This window comes from Callospermophilus lateralis, chromosome 1 (genome assembly GCF_048772815.1).
Source record: "Callospermophilus lateralis isolate mCalLat2 chromosome 1, mCalLat2.hap1, whole genome shotgun sequence".
Classification (NCBI taxonomy): domain Eukaryota; kingdom Metazoa; phylum Chordata; class Mammalia; order Rodentia; family Sciuridae; genus Callospermophilus; species Callospermophilus lateralis.
Window position 1 is genome coordinate 221,087,597 of NC_135305.1, and position 23,564 is coordinate 221,111,160.

The following is a 23,564-nucleotide window of genomic DNA, read 5'->3' on the forward strand; positions in this document are numbered from 1 at the left end:
TGTCTGTCTCCCTCTCCTCTCTCCTCCCTCCTTCCTGTAGGATTTTGAAGCAGATGTTTGTTCTTTATAGATGTTTAAAAAAAAATGGTAATGGTGATTGGAAATTACAAGCTTTGTGTTGTGTGTTTTTTTAAGAAAACCAAAATATAAAATAGTTTTTTGCAGGTGCACTGTGCTTTCTTATCCCCTTCCCCCCTTTTTTCTTTTTGTTAAATAAACTGCTTTTTGTTAAAAAGAAAAAACTGCATGTCGACTGCAGTTATGTTTGAGGAGAAACAAGGTTTAACCCAAGGGAGTGGGGTATGGTCCCCGAAGACTGCCCTTCACCTATGGAAAGGGGACAGTGGCTGAGTCCTAGCAGGGCAGTCTTCTGTCCCTGTTTTTCCCTCTGGGAACTTGGGGACCATAGCACCCTCCAGGGAGAGTGTTCCCATGGATGCAACCATCACTACAAGGTCTTATGCTGTGCCTGTCTCACAGGAGTGGCCCAGCTTGTCCTGGGCCTGGCTTTGATCTGTTCTGACAGAGCCTGGGGTGGAGGTCTGGCTTGTGCCACTGCTCACTGAGGCACCTGGATGGCAGAGGGCACCAGGAACCACTCAACACCTATCTGGCCCAAGGCGGGCAGCTGGCAGGTCTGAGGTTATGGCTGAATACTAACATACACAAATCAGGTTTCATAATCAAAATATAATGCCCTTGGTCCACTGGCCAGGCTGACCACACTAAGCAGGAGCTCACCCTTGACCAGATATGATGGGTACCTACCTACCCCCACTGAAAGGGCCTGGGAGGGAGGATTTGCTCAGGGCATGGCTACCTGGGTCCCTTGTAGATGTCTCAGGTGCCACACCCCTCTTGAGTCCTGTACAGGCCCTGGGATGGGGGCAAGCCCAAGCCCCCAGCCCCTCCTGGCTCACCACAGACTTTCAATGACAGAGCAACACTTGGCAAAAATGTTCTCTGGAGCTTCTTCTGCCGATATCTAGAAAAGGGGGAGCCCAAGGGTCAGATGTAAGTCCTGCAGCAGGGACACTGCCCCCCACCCTCAGATCAGCATGGGACACCAGATTTGCAGGCCCAGGTGCTACCCCCCAAGGCCGAGCAACAAAGCAAGAGAGGAATGAGTCAGGGTGGGAAATTCTGTCCCTTGGCCCAGTCCAGGAGGACAAGTGATGCAAGAATGGCCCTCTGTCCATCCCATTCCAGCTAAAGGTGGACCTTGAGATGCTGAACTTGAGCCTTGGCTGGCTGGTGGGGGAAGGTGACATTTCTCAGGCTTCTGACAGGGACAAGGACATACATGGTCAGAGTCCTTGCATCTTCCTTACAGTGAAAAGTACAGGAGCCAGGTGGGTCATGTAAACTGGGACCCCGGGCATGCAAGGGAATGGCACTGGGGGTTTTCACAATATTTTGGAGCCTGTTACACATTTATGTTCCCCACACAGCCTGTGCTCAATGGAGGAAAGATCCAGGGTGGATGCTGGGTAACCAAGGCCAGCCCCAGTGCAACACTGAACTGGTCAAACTGGACTCATTCCTAGGATGTGGGACTGACCAGTGGGGAGTTACCTACATTTCGCAGCAGTTTCTTCTGTTGGTAGAAGGTCAAGACAGGCTCGCACAAGGTGTAATAGGTTGCCAGGTGACGGAACATGACCACTTCACAGTCTTCTGCCCTGCGCTCCACCTGGCCCCGGTGCAGCACCCGCTGGACCATGGTCTGCATGGAACAGTCAAACGCGATGACAATGTCGGGGGCCCGACCCACCTAGGCACCAACCAAGGGGACTGGATGAGGAAGGGGCCCTGGGCACCAGTTCTCCCAGAGACCAGGAGTGTGGTAAATATCAGGCCTCCCTAGTCTCTTACTTAATTCAAGTTCTGGGTACTTATTTTTTGGAGAGCTGAGTCAATTACGTTCACAGAGCTCCTGAGCCACACAAGGCACATGAGAGACTGGGTCTTGCCATCCTACCTACCCAGATCCACCCTCCCTGGAGAGAGTGAGGACATCTACTCTTGGCCCTCCTGCTAGAATGACCTTAGAGTGTATAGTACAAACAACTATGGCTCTGATATTCTTTTCCTCCTTTTTTATGCAAGTGGTAAAAACATGATTTACCCATGACTTCACTCAGTAAAGATGACTCCATATCAGCACATATATCATTTCCTGACTGTCTATGAACACTTGCAGTTGTCCTTCAATATCACCAGGGGACTGATTCCAAGACTCCCCACAGGTGTCAGAATCTTGAATACCCAAGTCTCTCTCATAAAATGGCATCATCATTTGCCTAGAATCTACATACATTCTCCTGTAGACTTTGTGTGTGTGTGTGTTATACTGGGATTGAACTCAAGGGCACTCTCCCATTGAGCTACGCCTTACCCCACCCTTTTTATTTTTTTGAGACCAGCTCTTACAAAATTGCTGAGGCTGGCCTTGAACTTGCATCCTCCTGCCTCAACCTTTTGAGTTACTAGATTATAGGCAGGTGCCAAGTGCCTGGCCACCCCGGCAGAGTTTAAAATCATTTCCAAATGACTTGTAATACCTAATGCAATGTAAATGCTGACCCACTGGGATTATAGGTGTGTGCCACTGCGCCCGGCCCAGATACAATTTATTTATTTATTTTTTTTAATATTTGTGATCAGTGGTTGGTTGACTCCACAGTGGCGGGACCCATGGATGTGGACCTGGCAGATACAGAGTTGCACCTATGTTATAAAGGAGCCAAGTCTTCCTAAATTAGTTGATAATTTAAATGTGATAAGAACATATTTTTAGTGGAGATAAGGTTGATTTTCACATTCATGTACAAGAAGAAACCAGCAGAAATGGCCAGGAGATGCTTGGAAGAGAAAAGAAATAATAGGTGGTGGAAGTAGGGGAGGGGTATTGAACCCTCTTAGACATTAAAACGTCATAAAGCCTCTCTAACAGCAGCACACAACCAGATAAATGGACCCCTGGAACAAAACAAAGAACAGAAATAGATCCAAGTGAATATAGCAACTTGGCATATGGCTAGGATGATATCCTAAGTCAGTGGAAAAGAGATGGACTTTTAAATAAATGATGTTGGGATAACTGGTTAGCAACTCAGAAGAAGCTGAAATCAGCTCCTTCCCTCACTGTCGGAAATCACCTCAACAAATAAATGGTAAATGTGAGAACTAAAACCATATGAGAACTAGAAAAAAACAACATGGAAAAATCACCTTATAACCTGAGAGCGAAGTAAATTACAGTCAAAATCCAGGAACAATAACGGTAAAGGTTGATAAATGTGATGAACATTTGAAAACAACGTGCATTAGCCAGAGTAGGCTTGGCACTTGGGAGGCTGAAGCAGGGGATCACCTGAATCCAGGAGCTGGGCTGGGTGAGCAGCCTGGCAACAAGTGAGAAGGAGTGGGACAAGGCGAGATGAGGAGGGAGAGAAGGAGTGAGGAAATACAACTCGCTTCACAAAAAATAAATCACACACACACACAAAGTTAAAAGATAAATGACAAATTGAGAAAAAATATCTGCAAGCCATATCACAAAGAACTAGCACCACTGATACACAAAGACCTCCTGAGAGTCAACAGGAAGCTGATGCAGTGGCACAGGCCTATAATATCAGTGGCTCCAGAGGCTGAGGCAGGAGTATTACAAATTCAAAGTCAGCCTCAGCAACTTAGAACCTGTCCCCTCCAAAAAAATCTCCAAAAGTGCTGGGGATGTGCCTCAATGGTTAAACACTTTTGAGTCAATCCCTGGCACACACATACACACACCAAAAAAAAATCAACAAGAAAAATGGCAACGATTATTTGAAGAAAAGTAAAATGTACAGAGGGAGTTCAAAGAAGTGCCTTTAAACTTTGGAAAGATACTTAAACTTAGAGAAACACCAGATGAATCTACACTGAAATACCATTTCTCAGTTAAGCAGGTTGACAAAATTCCAAGATTCTGGCAGCATCTTTTGTTGGTGTGGCTGTGAGGACAGGCACTCTGACAAATTGCTGATACCAAAGTAAAATGAAGAGCCGCTTGACAGTTTCCAGCAAGAGTCCGTTTCAAAGGTAGTAGTGAAATTAGAAAGTGACATTCCAAATATGGTGGCATGGTTTTGGAGGCAAAAGATGGAAACAATGGAAGGCCACAGGAGACTAACTGAACACATGATGGCCCAGCCACACAATGGACCACTACAAATTCATAAGAAGATCTCCTGACACATGCCATCTTGGAGATGAGAAAACACTGGAAGTGGGGAATCGGGGGAAAGGGAAGTATACACAGAACAATGTGGTGGGACACACACCCCTACTTTATTTCCAAGTGCCACAAGAACCCAAGAGCTGCTGAAAAGGGTGGCCTATGGGAGGAGGAGGGCAGGTCTCTCAGGAGTGTCTTTATGTGGCTCTGTTTTGGAAGCAAGAAATGATTTCTCAGTTCAAAAATTAGATTTTAGGAACAGCTCAGTAGTAGAGCTCATACTAGCATACACACAGAAAACAAATAAGTAAAATAAAATAAATATTTAGCATGCACAAGGCCTTAATTTTGATCCCCAGTGCCATCAATAAGTAAATGATAAAAATCTAAAACTAAAAAAGCAGTCCCTAACTATAAAAAGCCAAACTGAAACAAATGAGCCCAATTGTGTCTCAATTTCATCATACAATTACACACAGTGAAAATCATTTTTTCAAGTGACCTGGTATTTTTATTGTACATACATAGGGGGATATATTATAAGGAAAAGTAAAGAAAGCTTCAGGAGTTTTATTCTTAGGGAAAAAAAAATTGGTGGTACCGGGGACTGAATCCAAGGGCACTTTACCACTGACCTATGTATCCCCAGACTTAACTTTACTTTTTATTTTGAGACAGGTCTCACTAAGTTGCTGAGGCTTGCAATCCTCCTGCCTCAGCCTCCCAAGTTGCTAGGATGACAGGTGTGCACACTGCGCCAACTTTAGTAGTTAATAATGACATGTTGTTTTGAAGCTATTTTGTATCTCATGAGATAATGCAAACGAGTACGTTGATAGTATTAGCAACGAAAATTTTTAGTGAAAGGGAAGAGAGAAATAAAAGCACTATAAATGTTACATGTGAACTGTCAAGATCAGCATGGACTTATATTTTTCTTTTCAAAAGCACGTGTTCTGACCTGAGGAATGGCTCAGTGGCAGAGGACTTGGTTAGCACCGGAAGACCCTGAGTTCAAGAAGACCAAGGAGGGTTCATTCCCAGCTCCACAAAACAAAAAGAAAGTACAAGTTTCTTTGCTCTGTCTGCTATTGGCTGGAAACAGCCAGCAGCAACAGGTGCTCTCTGCACTCAAACTGTGCACCACTTAAAAAGGGCCTCCTGAGGAGTGGACTACTCGGGATTGGGCAGGAAGAGTGTCAGGGAGTCCTGTGTGTTTCAGAGTCCTGTGCCAGAAAGCAAAGCAACCTTCAACAGGAAGAGGTCGCCAGTGTCAGCGGGAAGGGGCTCCCTAGGCCAAACATGTGATCAACTGAGCATCAGAAAGATAACTGCACAAATAAATTATAAATAAATAAATAAAGATAGAAAAGAAAGATAACTGCAGCTGACAGGGACAGTTGAATAGGGACAGTTGTCCCTTGGTATCTATGGGGGATTGATTCCAGGAACCCAGCAGATACCAAAACCGAAGAAGCTCAAATCCCTCACATAAAATGGCGCAGTATTGCGCAGAGCCTACACGTCCTCCCGTAGGTTTCAATCGTCTCCAGCTGACTCAGGACACATACCACGATGTCAACACTGTCAGAGACGCTAAGCTGGTGTTTAGGGAACCCCGACAAGACAGTCTGCATGTTTTCAGCCCAGAAGCCACATTTCCCCAGTTCTGGGGACTGAACCCAGGGCCCAGGCACAGCCACACCCCCAGCCCTTTCTATTTTTCACTTTGAGACAAGGCCTCACTGAGTCTCCCAGGCTGCCTGGAACGTGGTCCTATACCTCAGTCTCGAGTGCCATCACACCCAGCAAGAGGCGATGTTTAGAATGAATGCCTTCCAGCTGCAGCTGCTTGAATCTATGGATGAGGGACCCACAGATAGGAGGGCCAACTGTGCATGAAGAGCCCGAGTTCACCGTGAGCGAGAAAGCAGGGCGGAGGGCAACAGGACAAGGGGTCCTATGCAGCATGGGGGCAGGGCTTGGACCCGAGTCCTGTCTGCTGTCACAGGCCTAGTGTCGGGCATCTATCCTGGCTTTCTTCTAGGAGCATGGTTTCAGGATAACCAAAAAGTAGTTGAGGAAGGAAACGTTCTTCATTAGGGAAGAATTCCAATACGGAAATATGGGGAAACTGGCCAGAAGGGAAGACTTAGCATTTAGCAACATTTAATTAAATAAATAATTCAGCTTAGCAACAGATGAGACCAGTTGGGCGTTTTGCAACAGTAACTACAGTGACCCCTCCTGGGTTTCCAGCGGTTTCCAGTGCTGTCTTGACAAAGTAGCAAGGGGGATTAATGACACAGACAAGAGAACCCGAGGCTCCCACAGTTCTGGAGGCTGGAAGTCCAAGGTCACAGTGTCTGCAGGGCTGCTTTCTCCCGGGTCCTCTCTGTGACTTCTAGAGGTCGTCTTCTCCCTGTGTTCCCACAGGGTTGTCCTTCTGTCTGTGTCCTTCTCATAGAGACTGTTCTGGTAATGGATTAGGCCCTCACCAATGAGCCTGTCAAAGACCCTATTTACAGAAGTCACATTCCGAGGTCTAAGGGCTTAGAATTTTTACTTTTATTTATTTTATTTATTGTTTGTGTGTGCGCACACGGACATGCTTGGGATGGAACTAGGACCTCATACTTGGTAGATGAGCACTCTATCACTGAGCCCCACCCCGGCCCCAGGTCTTTCTCTTTTTCGGTGCTAGGAATTGAACCTAGGGGGTCTCTACTACGGAGCTACACCCCCAGCCCTTATTATATTTTTATTTTGAGACTGGGTCTCACTAAATTACCCTCGCTGGCCTTGAACCTGCAGTCCCCCTGCTCAGCCTCACCAAGCCACTGGATGACAGGTGGCCCCCACTCCCTGCTGAGAGACAAAATTCAGCACCCAACAGACTCCTTCCTAAGAGGGAGCCGTCAGGCATCCAGGAGCCTCCTGACACGTTGCAGAGCAATGCTGTGCTGAGGCTCCTCCATGGCCTGGCCGGCAGGCGCTGCAGAGCCAGACTGCGCGGAGACAGACAGAATGCCCCACCACCGCCAGAACACAGCAGAAAAGGACCTGTGCCAGCCTACGTGAGCCTGGGTTTGGGTCTGTTCGTTTTTCCATTGCTGTTGTTCTGGGTTGGCTTTGGTCTGGCTGCTGGGATGGACCCCAGGGTCCCATGCATGCCAACTCACCCCACAACGCTGTTCTTCCCCTTTCTCAGGACCACCACTGGGCCCCAGAGAACACTGGGGGCCTGACACATTTAAGAAAACAACAACCATCTCAGACAATATCCTAATAGATGGGACAAAGTGACTCTGAGTCCTAATTCATAAGAAAGCACATGCCTAGCACCGTGAGGCCATGGGTTCACCAGCACCAACAAACACTACAGTCAATGCATGCTTTGCACCAGCAAGACGCACACCATGTGACACTACAGTGAACTGAACACCTGGTTTCTTCACCAAATTGCAACGAAAAAAAAAAAAAAAACAAGATAAAAGAGAACCTGAGAAGAAAAGTTAAAGTTACACAGGACCCGCACAGCCAACTGCAGCAGCCTGTGTCACACGACCCCATCACAGCAAGACACCAACAGAAACAGACTGTTCAACACTCAACAGAAATCTGAACATCATCAGTCTGAAGAGTGGAGAATGAGCTGTGATGGCAGGAGCACTCTGATTTTACAAGTCTCCCCCTTGGAGAAATATATGCTAAGTAAGATATTCGTGGATGGAAAAAAAATACTCAACTTGGATTCAATAAAGCTGTGGCTGACCTTCAGGTACAGGGAAGACAAAGGACACAGTGTGGGGGACAGACCCTGGTGGGCTGGGAGAGGCCCTGAGGAGACACGGCTGCAAGACTCCCCAGGCTGACCAAGCCACTTTAAGAGGCATTTAAGAGAAGTGTGACATCGGGCAGTACGGAGGCATTAATGTCGATGGTTTCAGAGGGGTTGTGTGACATGGGAATAGGAAGACACATGCCCCACTGGCAAGAGGGGTGGACGCACAGAGAACCAGCGGCCACTCTGTGACAGGGGCTCCACCTGGCATGAGGGCTCCTCTCTACGTCCCACTTCTGTGAGTTTCACATTGTCATCACAGACACTTGAAAGGCTTCTTTGCTGGCTTCCCACTCAGGGAGCAGTGGGAACACAGAGGTGACAGATTCTCGCTCTCTGGTGAGGACAGTGACTGTGACCAGGGTGTCTCAAGTCTCTCCCAGGCTTCCACAGGTGGCGTGGGTGGTGCTTCCGAACCTGCTCGCTGCCAGCACCACTGTCCGACACACAGGCCTCCTCCTTCCTTTGGCACTTTTGTTTTTTAAGGAAGTGGTATCATTACTTGGATCCTTGGAAAATTAACGTCACTGGCCATAGGGGTACCTAAAAACAGTGTCACGCTTGGCCCTCTGTATCTGTTTCTGCCATTCAACCAAACACAGCAGAAAATATCTGAAAAACCACGTCTCTCATCAGTGTGTTCTTTCCTTGTTGTTATTCCCTAACAACACGACACAACACGACAACCACTGACAGGGCCCAGACACGGTACTAGGTGTTGGTAAGTTCCCTGCAGATGTTTACAGTCCACAGAAGGGGACTAGGGGTGTATCTCAGGGCTAGAGCACTTGCCTAGAAGGCATGGAGCCACGGGTTCCATCCCTGGCACCCCCCAAAATGGAACAAATGTAAGCGCCTACAGAAGAGTGCGCTCAGGCTCTGCCCACACTCCGCCCTTTAATAAGGGTCTTGAGCATCTTTCCATTTTTTGGCCTCTTCAATGAGTCCTGGAACCAATGTGGATGCCAAGGGGTGGCTGAACTGTCATGTGTTCAACTATTAGTTCAACCTCCGACCCAAGCAGTACCAGGAAGCACGCTGCCCTGGGGCTGGGCATCCTGACTTCACAGGACAGGTGTGGCCCCTGATCTTCAGATGCCCGTGCGCAGACGCAGAGACACCACACAGCTGCGCAGGGTGCTGAACAACAGTGAGCTCTGTGGTCCTGACCAGCAGATGAGGAACAGCAGGGAAGGGCGTCTGGGAGAGCTCAGTTTGGCGGGCGCAGGTGGTAGCCCCCCTTAAGAGAGGACATGGAGAGTGAGTGACCCATGCTGGGCACGTCGGAGTGAATTTCTTCTGGTTAGTTTTACTTGTCAACTTGGATCTTACCAAAGGACCTGTATGGACACCAGATCAGGTGGCCTGTGGCATGGAGAGATCATTTCAATAGTGTTTACAAATGAATAAGCTGGAAAGAGAAACCCATGGCAGGCTGGCGGTCTCTAGGTGTTTCTGGGATTTGTGAAATTCCACTTAAACCCCTTCAAAGAAATCCTGGCACTTTGATGGAATCAAAGGTCACCGGAGGCTGGGTCAGCTGTCCCCATGGGTGGGTGGGGCCGTGCCCTTTGTTCACACCTCCATGGCAGTAGTCATGTTGGGCTCACTGTGATGAAGTGACAGGCTATTAATGGCTCCCTTTCTTTCCTGGACCCAAGAGCTCCCGGAGGGCAAAGGCCCAGCTGATGAATTTCTTGGTCTGCCTCAGCCCCCACCAGCACCAAGTCTAAAGTGGTGTCCTGTGACAATGCCAGCTACATGTATCCCACAAGTGTGCAGAGCCTCAAGACAGAAGCTGTGACCCCCAAGCCTCAAGCCCTGTGGTCCACCATGGGCCATCCGGACTGTACAGCCTTACCCATTTTGTTTTTTTGGGAATCCAGGCCCAACACTTAAAAATGGGGGAGCTTCCACACCAGCTTCTCTGGAAAATTGACTGACTTGGCAACTCGGGGGCCTGCACATCCCCATGGCAACAGCAGTGTGAACGCTTTCTGAGCTTCTGCAGAGCCCAGCGCTATTCTCAACACTCTGTGTGGATGAATTCATCTTCTGGAACGTTCCACGTGCTCACACCATTATTATTCTGACTTTTCACAAGGGACCCAGGGCTTGTCCAGGATCACACAGTTTGGGTGCTGGAGGCAGGGTGGAAGCCCAGGCAGTCCCAGTCCCAAGGACCCAGTTTAACCCTCCCCAAATGCAAAGCCCACCAGGAGGGGTACAGACCCTACTCCTTCTTTATGGACTGTCTGGGAGCTAAACCCACCACACCTCATGAGGCAGACAGTTTACCACCCAAGTGCTAGGGGCAGGGCAGCAAGATACTACAGTGGCTGCCTCTCTTCACTCAAAGAGCTCACCAGTTCCTCACCCAGGTTCATCCCCTCCAATCTGTATCCAGTGCAGCCTCACCTGAGGTGGGAAGGACAGTCTTACACACACACACACACACACCGTGGGAGGGGCACTCACAATGCGCTCAAACTCCTTGGCCTGCTTCAGCTCCCGGGGAAAGCCATCAATGAGGAAGCCCCGGCTCTCTGGGTGGGACAACATATTCTTGCTGATCATGTCTAGGATGAGGCCCTGGGAAGAAAGTGGGAGAAGTCAGTGCTTGGGCCCCAGTTTCTACAGTGGTCATTCCTTAGTTGGGACTTTAGGTGAGGATGGGGAACACAATGTTCCACACTGCCCTGGGTTTTCTTTTCTTACTTTCCTCCCCCACCAACCCCGCCAGCCCTGTGCTGGAAATGGAGCCCAGGGCCTTGCATAAGCTAGGCAAGTGCTCTGCCACTGAGCCACACCCCCAGAACTAAATTGCTAGGGTTTTCTTTGTTTTGCTTTTGCTTTTTTGAGAGAGGGTCTTGTACCCTGAATTCCAAGTCAGCTCTGATCCCTGGGGAAACAGTTTTCATTCTTTCCTTTTTACTTTTTGCAGTAATAGGACTCGACACAGGGCCTCACACACGCCAGGCAGGTGCTGTACCACTGAGCCACACCCCCAGCCCAGGGGAACAGGGTCTGAGAACTGAGCACGTCAACCATGTGCTGGGTGAGTGTCTGCCAGGGGTAGGCTGCCATTTAATCTTTACTATGATGCTATAAGGCAGGTGCCAGGATTACCTTTCTTTTACAGTTTATGACACACTTTCAGAAGAGGCCAGTGACACGGGATTACAAAGAGAATAAACATTGTGGTCCTTTAGTACAAAAAGGGAATTGGTTCCAGGGCCTCCACAGACACCAAAACCCAAGGATGCCCCAGCCCCTTGTGCAAAATGGTATAGCATTTGCACAGCCTACTGTAGACCTGAGGTCATGTCTAGACACACCAGGTGAAGACTGAGAGAACAACTGGTAAGACAGTGTTGTTTAGAGAACGCTGACATGAAAAAAAGGCCTACTTATCTTCAGCAACTTCTTCCTGAATAGTTTTGATCCACAGTTGTTGGAAACTATAGATGTGGAGTCTGCTGACTGTCATAGCTGATTTTATTAAATGATTCTTAGGTACCAGGCACACTTCCCAGCACTTTATAGGAATGATCTCTTCCCTACTCACCACGACATTTTTGGGGGTGCTGCTGGGGAGTGAGCCCAGGGTCTTGTACATGCTCAGCACACTCTACCTCTGAGCTGTACCCCAGGCCTTGACACAGTTGTTGATGTAGTCTCCCCATTTCCCAGATAGGAGGCTCAGCATAGCAAACCAGTGGCCCAGGCAGGAGCCACAGCCTTCCCAGAGTTTGCCCTGATGTCCACCCCCACCTCCTCTCCCCATGAGCTCTCACCGAGGGTACCAGAAGTCCCTGCAGCATCATGTCACGGATCTGTCGGCCCCGATGGGTGCTTTTCTGGGCCTCCTGCCGCAGCAGCTGACCCAGCCCCACATGGCAGAAGCCATACTTAGTGGCCATGTTCTTGCACTGTGTCTCTTTGCCACAGCCTGGGCCACCCACCACAAAGATGATCAAGGAAGACTTGAGGATGTCTGTGGTGCCCAGGAGGAGGAGGAGCAACATGGTGAGTGCCTGCAGGGACCAGCTGGCACCGATGGGCTTGTGTCCTCAAGCTAGTGTGTGTCTTTGGATGACAGTGGACACAGATCTCAGGGCATAGCCTCTTTTGGCATAGGGGAGCCTTGGGGGCACATGTCTGTTCCCAGTGGTACGTCTAGGAGTGCTGTGCAGCCATGCAGGAGTGAGGATCTGGGCCTACACAGGCAAGGCCATGGGTGCATGGCATCTTGGGGAAACGTTCCATTTTTACAATTGAGAAAACTGAGGCTCAGGGAGGGGCAGGAATTCACCTATGCCTTCAGACTCGTGCCATGCTATGTGCCTAGTGTCCTTGTTTTTGTTCCTGAACTTGTCAAATTCATTTCTCCTTGCTGTTCCCTCCACCAGGAAAATCTCTGCCTATCTCAATTTCTTCTGGTCATAGCGCAATCATCAGGTCTTCCCTGATGCCAGTCTAAAGAGACTTCTCTGTCTTAGAAACCCAGTCATTTTTTTTCCCTGTCATGTACTTGGTTTTGTGTCCCTAGCCAGCCTCTGTACTCCAGGAGGGCAAGGGCCATTTCTGTCTCACCCATCCCTATGCTCCCACCAATTGTCATGGTTCCTGGCATCTAGTAGTGGATGGGGAATAAATGAATGTCCAGTCAGTGGTTTATGGTTCATTTTTGTGTCTTGCTTCCCTACCCCTCTGCTTAGCCAACTCCTATGCATCCCTCAGTGCCCAGTTGAAAATTACCCCTTTTCCCTCTGCCATCAGAGCCTCACAGTGCTTCCCCTGTTGCCTCCTTGGGTGTAGATTCCATTTTTCTGAGTCTGTCTCTTCTGCTACATTGTAATCTCCAAGGAGACAAAGAACTGGTTTAACCTTGAGGGCCCAGAACTCAGAAGGCACACTATTTCCGAAGTGGCTCAGTGAGTGGATGACTGGGAAGATGTGCAGCTTTGTTACTGCCGTGACTGGGAGGGGTGTACCACGGGATGGTGGGGAACCTGCACCTCTCTTCTGCTCTCTAGTCTCCTTTCCCCCCACCTGCCCCAGTAACCCAGCTACCCCCGCGATATTACCCTTCTCCTGGGGCCTCAACGGCCTGGCCATCTGGGGCAGCTTGGACTTGTACAAACCCATCCTGCCAGTATCCCTTGGGGTTGTCGCACCCCATCCCCACCCACTCGCTGACCCCTCTGGGCTCTGCTCTACGTCACAAGGCCCTCCCTGCCCCCGATTACTTTGCCGGATGCTGGAAATTGTCCTTACACACCGGGACAGGGGGAGGAAATGAGCCCTCAACAGTCCCAAGCAGAGCCTGGCTGCTGCCTGACCCGACCAGGCGAGCCTTGGTTGCTATGGTGACGCGGCCTCCTGGCCCCCATATCCGGAGCGCGGCGGCGCATGCGCGAGGCACCCGGGACCCGCGAGATGTTTCCTCCCAGTTTACCCAGGGTGCCCCGCGGTCCCTGGCTGTGACATCACGGAGGAAAGCGTTTCCACACGTCGTGGTTAAATTATCCTCGTCGTACACAAGCATGTCTGCCACCGAAGGCGGCTGATTTGTCTCACAGTGGGCCTGAGTGTGTTGAGTCTGAGATGGGACGGGGAGGGGAAAACACAAATGATAGTTTTGACTGGCCCACAACCCTAGAGGATGCTGCCGTCGCTCATCAGCGGACTTCCGCTTCCGGCCGGGCTGCGGCGCGTGCGCAAAATGACGTGGGGAGGGTTACTTCCGGGTGTTTTTTTTTCCCCAGGGCCCGCGGCGCGTAGTGCTTGCAGTCTTCGCCGTCCTCTCTCGGGATTGGAAGCCTGACACCTAGAGTGCGGCTTGCTCGAGACTAAGGGACGCGGGCCCCGCGCCAGACGAACAGAATCCACATCGGACTGGACCCGACCCACTGACCATGGCGGCCCTGGTGAGTACGAATAAAGCAGGGTTCGGGGGGTCCCGGCGGCGGCCTGGCTGGCGGCCCCTCCTCACTCACCATCCTGCCTCCTCTCCGCAGGGTCCCGGCGCTCCGAATGTCACTGAGTATGTTGTTCGAGTTCCCAAGTAAGTCCCTGGCCCTGCCCACCCCGAAAGAAAAAAAAAATGAAACCTTAGCGAGCTTCCAATCAGCTACTTTGTTCTGTTGAAACTGGTTAAATTTTTGTACATACTGTCCCCTCTGCCACTAGTGTCCTTCCATACCAACTGTGATTCCATCCTGTAAAATTCAGTTCCAGCATTTTCCTTCTCCAGGAAGCATTCCCTGCCTGTGCTCCCTCCTCACTAGGCCAAGTTCTCAGTTATCCCCCACATCTTGGGTTCCCCCAAATCTTTGTTATTCCTCATCTTTTTGAGATTGGGAGGAGATGGATCCAGCTTCCATGACAAAGTGGGGATCCTTGGAGTCTTTCATATGTTCTCAGCACTGTGCAGCACGAAGAGCTGTACCAGGGTGGGTTTGCTGAATGACTAATTGAATTAGCACTGCCTTTTTTGCCCCCTCCAGGAACACAACCAAAAAATATAACATAATGGCTTTCAATGCAGCCGATAAAGTCAATTTTGCTACATGGAATCAGGTAAGTCCCAGGTTTTGGGAAGTGGTGAGAGATTAGAGAATCTGACCTTAGACTCAAGGATGGTTATGGTTGTTTGGCTGTAATGGTAACTAAGGTGCCAGAGGCAATGGTACACACCTATAATTCCAGCTACTGCCAAGTCCGAGCCTGGAGAATCATAAGTTTAAGGCCAGCCTGGGAGGCCTTAGTAGGTGTCTCCATTATCAGATCAACTGTTCTGATATCTCAGTGCTTGTGTTCCAGTAATCCTTCTTTTACTAAGAACCCAAAAGCACAAGAGCAGTGATGCTGGAAGGTTGGATATGTCAAAGGCATAAAGTGCCTCTTTTAAATGAAAAGAGGAAAGTACAAGGTATTCTGAGAGAGTCTTACAACTTCTGTTGTAATATATTATTATCATCGTTCTATTTAATAAGTAGTAGTTGCTGTAAGTCCCAAATTCCCTTGACCCAGATTCATCAAGTGCTAGCTAGCATCCTGTGCTTTTTTTGCCAAGAGGAAAGCTGGCTTTGAGCACCTGGAGTACAGTGTAGTGAGAGTTAGGGGTGTTCCTCATAGGAGCACGGCCCAAGCCAAGGTGGGCCCCAGAGACTTTTCTTCCTTCCTCTCCAGGCCCGGCTAGAGAGGGACTTGAGTAACAAGAAGATTTACCAGGAGGAGGAGATGCCCGAGTCGGGTGCAGGCAGTGAGTTCAACCGCAAGCTTCGGGAAGAGGCTCGTCGGAAAAAGTACGGCATCATCCTCAAGGAGTTCCGGCCTGAGGACCAGCCCTGGCTCCTACGTGTCAATGGAAAATCAGGCAGAAAGTAAGTGGCAGCGGGGGAAGTGTGCCAACCTAGGGACGACCCCCCCACACACTGTGCACTTGTTGGGTGCCCCCTCTGAACCTTAGTTCCCCAGCTGTGTGAGATAACCGTGCCTGCCACATGTCATCTCTGGATCATAAGTTCATCTCTGGATCACTTTCTCTCTTATTTTGTTTTTGAACATGAACGAGTTGGTACTTATGCCTGGTTCTGTGGCAGCCCTGAGAGCCATCAGTGGCACTTGTCTCTTGTGATGACCTTTTGGAAAGGGCATTCTGGGGCAGAACAGGAAGGGTGATGCAGGTTGGCGCAGGCATTCCAGGTAGAACTGGGTTGTGCAGGGTTCTGGGTGCCCAGGGGAGCCTTGAAAAGTTATAGGCTAGGAAAGGACTCAGAGCAAGATTGCCTGGATTTGGGATAACAGCAAGTAAGGGTGGAGGCCATGGGCAATTGTTTGGGCTCAAGGAGATGGTGGCCTGGGTTGAGTGTCCACTTCAGATCTGCTCCAGTCTGGCTTCTTGAGTTCCTGGTCATAGCCCATGCGACGGAGCCATAAGTGATTATTGCATAAGCCCAATATTGAACTTGCTCTACTGAGAGTGAGCGCTGTCCCTGCCCTCCAGCTGGGAAAATTGAAGCTGGGTTCGTCTGGGCTTGCCCAGGGCTTGTCATGGGCTTTCCCCAGGGAACCCAGGCAGGTGCTACAGAGGAGGCACACAAGAAGGCACATCCTGTGCACCTGTTTCATGGGCCAGGCCATGACCTGACACACGCAGGCAGGTCCTGTGCACCTGTTTCATGGGCCAGGCCATGACCTGACTGTGGCTCCCTGCAGGTTCAAGGGCATAAAGAAGGGAGGAGTGACGGAGAACACGTCCTACTACATCTTCACCCAGTGTCCTGACGGAGCCTTCGAGGCCTTTCCTGTGCACAATTGGTACAATTTCACGCCACTGGCTCGACACCGCACGCTCACTGCTGAGGAGGCTGAGGAGGAGTGGGAGAGGTGAGCTGGCAGGGGCAGGGAGGTGCTTCCCTAGCAGCAGGCCAAGCTGTGCTGGAGTCTGGGCACTCCGCGGACCAAGGCAGTGCCCACCCGCCCACATAGAGCTCTCAGGGAGATATGGACCCTTGAGAGCTCGTGAACCTGGTGCAGGAGGTGGCAGAGCAGTGTGGGGCCAGCTGGCAGCTGCGGGGTTAGCTGCCTTGGTGGGTCTGCTCCACATGCAGTGGGGGCCTTTACAAGGGGGCTCAAAACGGGCCTCCTGATGCAGCCATGGCATTTCTGGCCTTGGAAATGAAACAGCACAGGTACAGTTGTGGGGCCAAGGACACAGCAAAACAAGCTGGAGCAGAGTGATTGTGGGGAGAGCTGGGAACATGGGCCTTGCAGTCCTAGCTGAGGATCTGACATTCCTGGGTCATTGCAGCCCTGGGGCATCCATTTGGTGCAGAATGGCGCTGTGGGCATGTCTGCAAAACTCTGTCTGCGTGTGTCACAGAGTGGCAGGAATGGCCCAAGGAATCACAGCCCTCAAAGGGCTGAAAGACATCCTCCCTTCCTGGCCCCACCTTTTTTTAATCATTTCCTTGAGTTGAAAATTTCACATTGGGCAAAGATTAGCTTAGCTCCAGTCCCCTTCTCCCCTGGGTTAGCCTCTGGCCTGGGATCCTCTGCCTGCTGCTAGCTGCTGTCTGTGCCTTGCTCTGCTTCTTGACCCCCTGAGGCTTTATTGTGGCCCTGGGCAGGCACCCCCTGTGGTGCTCTCTGCTTTCCTCTCTGTGTGATATTGTCTTTAGAATCTGCTTTCACAGCTTCCAGGAGAAAAGTTTGTTGTTTTAATGAGTCAAAGCAGGAGGGATATGCCATCTCTGGATCACAAGTTCAATCTTCTTAGCCAACAAGCATTGTTGTGCTTCCCTAGCAGCAGGCCAAGCTGTGCTGGCACGTGCAGGCCGTAGGCAGGTCCTGTGCACCTGTTTCATGGGCCGGGCCATGACCTGACTATGGCTCCCTGCAGGTTCAAGGGCATTTTTTAAATTGTAAATTGTTATATATGACAGCAGAATGCATTACGATTCATATTACACATAATGGAGCACAATTTTTCATATCTCTGGTTGTACACAAAGTATATTCACACCATTCGTGTCTCCATACATGTACTTAGGGTAATGAAGTCCGTCTCATTCCACCATCTTTTTTACCCTCTTGCCCCCTCCCTTCTCCCTCCCCTTTGCCCTGTCTAGCGTTCCTCTAGTCTTCCCTTGCTCCCCCTCCCAACCCCAGCCTCCTATGAATCAGCTTCCTTATATCAGAGAAAACATTTGGCATTTGGTTTTCTGGGATTGGCTAACTTCACTAAGCATTATATTCTCCAACTCCATTCATTTACCTGTAAATGCCATGGTTTTATTCTCTTTTATTGCTGAGTAATATTCCATTGTGTGTATATACCACATTTTCCTTATCCATTCATCTACTGAAGGGCATCTAGTGTGTTTATATAGTTTCTTGAGGGCCTTGAGGGCCTCAGGCCATGGGACTGGGGACACCTATTTTTACTCAGCTTTTTTTTTTTTTTTTTAAATTATTATGTTTAAAATTTGTTCTATTTAGACACATGTGACAGTAGAGTGTTACTCATCTTTTTCTGATGTGCAGACACATTAGAAGCAGAAGTCAGGACATTTGGTCAGCACGCATCAGTCTTATTTATTTATTTATTTTTGCAGGGGCAGGGCGGGGATCAGGGGATAGAACTCAGGGACACTCGACCACTGAGCCACATCCCCAGCCCTATTTTGTATTTTATTTAGAGACAGGGTCTCACTGAGTTGCTTAGTGCCTCACTTTTTGCTGAGGCTGGCTTTGAACTCGCAATCCTCCTGCCTCAGCCTCCTAAGCCATTGAGATTATAGGTGTGTGCCACTGCACCCGGCCTGTTGTTTTGTTTTTAGGACAGTCACACTGTTTAACAATGGTCACCACCAGTCGTCTACAGAATTTTACCATCTTCCCAAACTGAACCCCATCCAACACCAACTCCCCAGTGCCTGGCACCGGCCATGATGCTCTCGGTCTCTGGAATCTGAGGATCCCAGGGCCCCTCTGAGTGGAGTCCCACAGCGTGCAGTGTGTATCCTTGCGTATTTGGCTTTTTGGTTTTTTTTTTTTCCTTTTTTTTTTTTTTTCAATGCTAGGGACAGAACCTAGGGCCTTGTGCATGCTAGGCACATATGCTGCCACTCGCCACACCCAGCCCAGGGTGTCTTCCATGTTCCCCGAGCATGTTGTCCTTGGATTTATCTGTCCTCTACCAGGGCTATTCTTTTTTTTTTTTTTTGGTACTGGGAATTGAACCCAGGGATGCTTAACCACTGAGCCACATCCCCCGCCCCTTCTCTTTTTAATAATTATGAAAACCTTAAGATTGTGGTTTAAAACATAAAATGTCTCATTGCCATTTCTCAGTGTGCACTTATGTAATGTTAAAGGCATTCACCGTGTTGGGTCAGGTTTCGTTCCTTCCTACAGTGCCTGTGAATTTTGCACTCACTGTTGGATGTAGCTCCTGAGCCCTTCACTAAATGAAGGGCCATCACTGGTTGCCATGATCCATGGAATGGTGTTCCAGCGGAAATGTCACTATGCCTGTCATTAAGAGAAAGAGAAAGGTACCTGTAAAGGATAAGAGGAGTGTGACATGAATAGGAGATGGCCAGTCTGTGGCCTGGGAATGGCCCTGTGCCCCAGGGAGCAGAGACTCTAGCACTATCCAGACCTTGAGGCCCTGAGGTGGAGGGAGGTGGGCAGCCAGTTCCCTCATGGGATTCTAGTGTGTCTCGTGGCCCTGACTGAGCCCCTTGCTAAGGCAGCGTCTGTGGTTCCTGTCACCCCTGGGTCCTGCACACGGAGGTGCAGGTGCCGAGCCCCTGGTCACCCTGCCTTGCCCTCACTTGGCCCACAGGAGGAATAAGGTCCTGAACCACTTCAGCATCATGCAGCAGCGGCGGCTGAAGGACCAGGACCAGGACGAGGACGAGGAGGGGAAGGAGAAGCGGGGCCGCAGGAAGGCCAGCGAGCTGCGCATCCACGACCTGGAAGATGACCTGGAGATGTCCTCTGATGACAGCGACGCCAGCGGCGAGGAGGGTAAGTGTCTCCGTGCTGACTGTAGATGGAGAGGGGGCTGATGGGCTGATGTCACCAAGAGAGGCTTGTTGTCATTGTTGTCCTGGAAATGAAGGGCACGAGGGCCACCTGGAAGGCAGGAGCTGGAGAGCCGAGGCACGGCCTCCACTGGGGCTGAATGATTGGCATTGCTCACCTGGCTCTGGGTGATCTGGGGCAGTGGTGTGTGAGCCTGGGGCTTTGGGCAGCTCTGGACTGGGCTGCTTACCTGTAACCGCTGCTCGCAGATCTGCCCTCGCCTTCTGGAAGAACTGGCCAGGCCTGGGTGGTCAGTCATCCACTCCCAGGACGTCAGAACATGGTAGAACCTGAAGGATGCAGTGGTCCATGGCCTGAGTCCCCTCTGCCTTCCCCCAGGCAGCAGAGCCCCCAAAGCCAAGAAGAAGAAGCCACTGACCAAGGCGGGCAGGAAGAAGAAGAAGAAGAAGGGCTCGGATGATGAGGCCTTTGAGGACAGTGATGACGGTGACTTTGAGGGCCAGGAGGTAGACTACATGTCCGATGGCTCCAGGTGAGGCAGGCGGGAGGCGGGTGTGAGACCCTGGCTGGCCTCCAGAGGCGCCCGCTCACCCTCTGCCCGCCTCTGTCTTACAGCAGCTCCCAGGACGAGGCAGAGGGCAAACCAAAGGTGCCGCAGCAGGAGGACGGGCCCAAAGGTAGGCGGGGGCCAGGTGCTGGGGCAGTCAGCAGGCAGGGTTCCTCCTGCTCTTCTCACCCCGTCCCCTCCCCAGGTGTCGATGAGCACAGTGAGAGCAGCGAGGAGAGTGAGGAGGAGAAGCCTCCTGAGGAGGACAAGGAGGAGGAGGAGGAGAAGAAGGCCCCCACCCCGCAGGAGAAGAGGCGCAGGAAAGGTGGGCTCCCCTTGCCGGCCTCGCGCAGGCCCTGGCGCCCTGCCCCCCACCCCTCCCCCTGGGCCTCCTGCCCTGATGGAAGTGAGGATGGGCAGGGGGTCTTGCTCTGGTCCTGACTCTGCAAAGCTGGCTCCTGCAGACAGCAGTGATGAGTCAGACAGCTCGGAGGAGAGTGACATCGACAGTGAGGCCTCCTCAGCCCTGTTCATGGCGGTAAGTAGCAGTCTGGGGCCTGGGCCAGGCAGGTATCTGTTTGCAGGCTCATACCCCCCACCCTAACCTCTGCAGAAAAAGAAGACACCCCCCAAGAGGGAGCGGAAGCCGTCGGGAGGCAGTTCACGGGGCAGCAGCCGCCCTGGCACACCCAGTGCAGAGGGGACCAGCACCTCCTCCACCCTGCGGGCAGCTGCCAACAAACTGGAGCAAGGTGAGCTATCGGCCCGATCTGTGTGCTCCTGAGTCCCTGGGCTAGGGTCCACCCTCCACCCCAAGACTCATTCTGACCCTGCTCCCACAGGGAAGAGAGTCAGCGAGGCACCAGCCGCCAAGCGGTTACGGCTGGACGCCGCGCCCCAGAGCCTGTCCGGAAAGTCGACCCCGCAGCCGCCCTCTGGAAAGTCCACGCCCTGCAGCGGGTAAGTTGGTTAGGACGCAGGGGCTGGGCAGGGGCCACTGCAGGATCTCGCTGACCCTGACCCTCTGTTCCTCAGTGATGTGCAGGTGACCGAGGATGCCGTGCGCCGCTACCTGACGCGGAAGCCCATGACCACTAAAGACCTACTGAAAAAGTTTCAGACCAAGAAGACGGGGCTGAGCAGTGAGCAGACGGTGAACGTGCTGGCCCAGATCCTGAAGCGGCTCAACCCCGAGCGCAAGATGGTCAATGACAAGATGCACTTCTCCCTCAAGGACTGAGATCTACCCCTGCCCAATAAAACTATCTGCTCCAGACCTGCCCACGTCTGCTGCCTGGTTGTCCTCGAGTCCTGCGCCCCTGTATTAGCAACCGCAGAAGTGCCTGGGCAGTGTCCTTCCCCAGTCACTCTCTGGTGCCGACTCCTGTTGCCTTATAGGCATCTGGAAGACAGGGCTCTCCTGGCAGCTCAGCACGTGCACTGGGCCAGCCCAGTCATAGCAACTGTGGCTTCGACTGCCTTCAGGGCCTCTGCCTTCAGCCAGGCTCCTGGCCCAAGACCTGGCGTGCTCAGTTCCAGTGACTCCACTGTCAGCTGCCCATACTAGTATTTTTGTTTTTCAGATCGACTGCTGTGTTTGGGTAGTGTCTTGTCCCTGATGTTTTTGATCCCCTCTTGAATTCTTAGGTTTTTATTTTAAGCATCCCTACCTTACAGCCTGTTTGACGAGTCTAGAATCGGCAGTTGTGAGCATCTGCAGTGTCCTCTGCCTTCCCTTGTGGATAGGATATTTCTCAGGATGTGATTTGGGGTGGGGTCCTCGCAGGAGTCCTGGCAGGCCTACTTTTTAGGCAGGTCATTCAAGATGGTTTTACCTTTGCTTCCAGAAGTTACTAGGAGTGCGCCCCTGCCGGTTTTGTGTGTGGTTCTCAGCTCAGAGTTGTTTGTTTTTGGTACTGTGGACTGAACCCAGGGCGCTTAACACTGAGCCACATCCCCAGGCCTTTTTAACTTTTATTTTGAGACAAGGTCTCTCTAAGTTGCTCAGGGCCTAACTTGCTGAGGCTGGCTTTGAACTCAAGATCCCCCCTGCCTCAGCCTCCCGAGCTTCTGGGATTACAGGTGTGTGCCACCCTGCCCAGCTCCCCACAGTCTTTGTCTGCATGGCCCCCAGAGCCTCGTGTTCGTTTTTTCTGGCTTTAGCATCTGGGCCTATTTTCAGTTCCCTAGGGGGTTTCTGGGGTGCCCTCTCGCCTTTCAAGCCAGGCAATGCTTTTGCATGTCCAGCCCCACCAGGTTCCCTGCAGGGAGGTTTCTGGACAGCAGTGTGGCTGAAAGGAGATTTGGCTACAGCCACTACCTTTGAACCTGTCTTGCATTGTGGGAAGGAACCAGCCTGCCGTGTGGGTGACAGCCGCGGATGGGTAGAGTGAGAAACCTCCCAGTGTGAGCGAACAGGAACACCTGTTTGCTCTAGGACAGGCCATTGGAAACATCCAGTGGTGACCCTTCCTGCCGTCCCTGACCACTTGGCAGGCTCCCTTACTTCCCCATAGTACGGTTAGTTTTGATCTTTATGATGACTGGCTCCAAGATGTTGTGCTGCTGGCTTATACAATGGTGATGGGTAGACATGCCCTACATAAACTCTAGCTCTGCCGCGATAGAACGAGCTCAGCGCCACCAAGCCTGACTCCCGGAGTCTTCGTGTGTGACCAAGCCTGACTCCTGGAGTCTTTGTGTGTGTGGACTCCGTTGCTTCACCTCCTCGCGGGATGCAACCCCACCACATCACAACATCTGGTGTCCGGCAACGTGGGGCGGCCCCCTGCGGGACGACTTCTGTGGCAACAAAGGCGAGGTGAGTGCCCCTGATCGGCTTATACGTCTGCGCCTGGTGAGCGCTCGGACCTCTTTGCCCCCTTTTTGCTTTCGGTTTGTGGTTTCAGTTTGTCGCCTCTTTGATAGGATTTATTAGGGAGGCACATAACCCCCTGCTCCCTGGTTTGCTACAAAGTGGGAGCCCCTTGGTTCATCCGGAAGGCACAAGTAAGGGTTTGGTCTCCCAGTGCCTAAACCATGAAGGTCACGGCTTATAGCCACCCTTCACTTCTGAGACACAGTGAGGGACATACGGGTGACAGCCGGCCCCCTGGGTGAAAGCTGGCCCCCAGGGTGACAGCCAGGGAAGTCTCCCTCCCTAACAGCACTTTTTGACCCAATACACCTTTTCCATGTCCCCTGGTTCCTTCCACCTACTCCCTTAACATCAGTGGCCCCTGATCCTAGGACTTCTTCTGAATGCCATAGTAACCGTTGTTCTTTGGCTTTGGGCTGAGGATCCTTTCCCAGAGCCGCCGTCTCAAGACCAAAGACTCTGATATCTTTGACTTCAGGGACAATGTGGTTTGCTTGATACCCTG

General features: G+C 51.2%; 2 protein-coding genes across 2 annotated transcripts; one reads left to right on the plus strand and one right to left on the minus strand.

Annotated features, from left to right (window-relative positions):
- Window positions 1-916: 916 nt before the first annotated feature.
- On the minus strand, window positions 917-12,097 carry LOC143401545 (adenylate kinase isoenzyme 1-like). Its single transcript, XM_076859124.1, has 4 exons — window positions 11,867-12,097; window positions 10,548-10,661; window positions 1,580-1,774; window positions 917-985 (listed from the first exon to the last, which is right to left on the minus strand). Exons 1-4 carry the CDS (start codon window positions 12,095-12,097, stop codon window positions 917-919), a joined length of 609 nt encoding a protein of 202 aa, XP_076715239.1.
- A 1,712-nt stretch (window positions 12,098-13,809) lies between these two features.
- Gtf2f1 (general transcription factor IIF subunit 1) lies at window positions 13,810-21,457 on the plus strand. Its single transcript, XM_076850764.2, has 13 exons — window positions 13,810-14,002; window positions 14,093-14,139; window positions 14,582-14,654; window positions 15,267-15,460; window positions 16,296-16,466; window positions 19,432-19,616; window positions 20,013-20,166; window positions 20,250-20,311; window positions 20,387-20,506; window positions 20,646-20,719; window positions 20,795-20,933; window positions 21,024-21,141; window positions 21,217-21,457. The coding sequence occupies exons 1-13, from the start codon at window positions 13,991-13,993 to the stop codon at window positions 21,419-21,421; spliced, it is 1,554 nt and encodes a 517-aa protein (XP_076706879.1). The 5' UTR covers window positions 13,810-13,990; the 3' UTR covers window positions 21,422-21,457.
- Window positions 21,458-23,564: the final 2,107 nt, after the last annotated feature.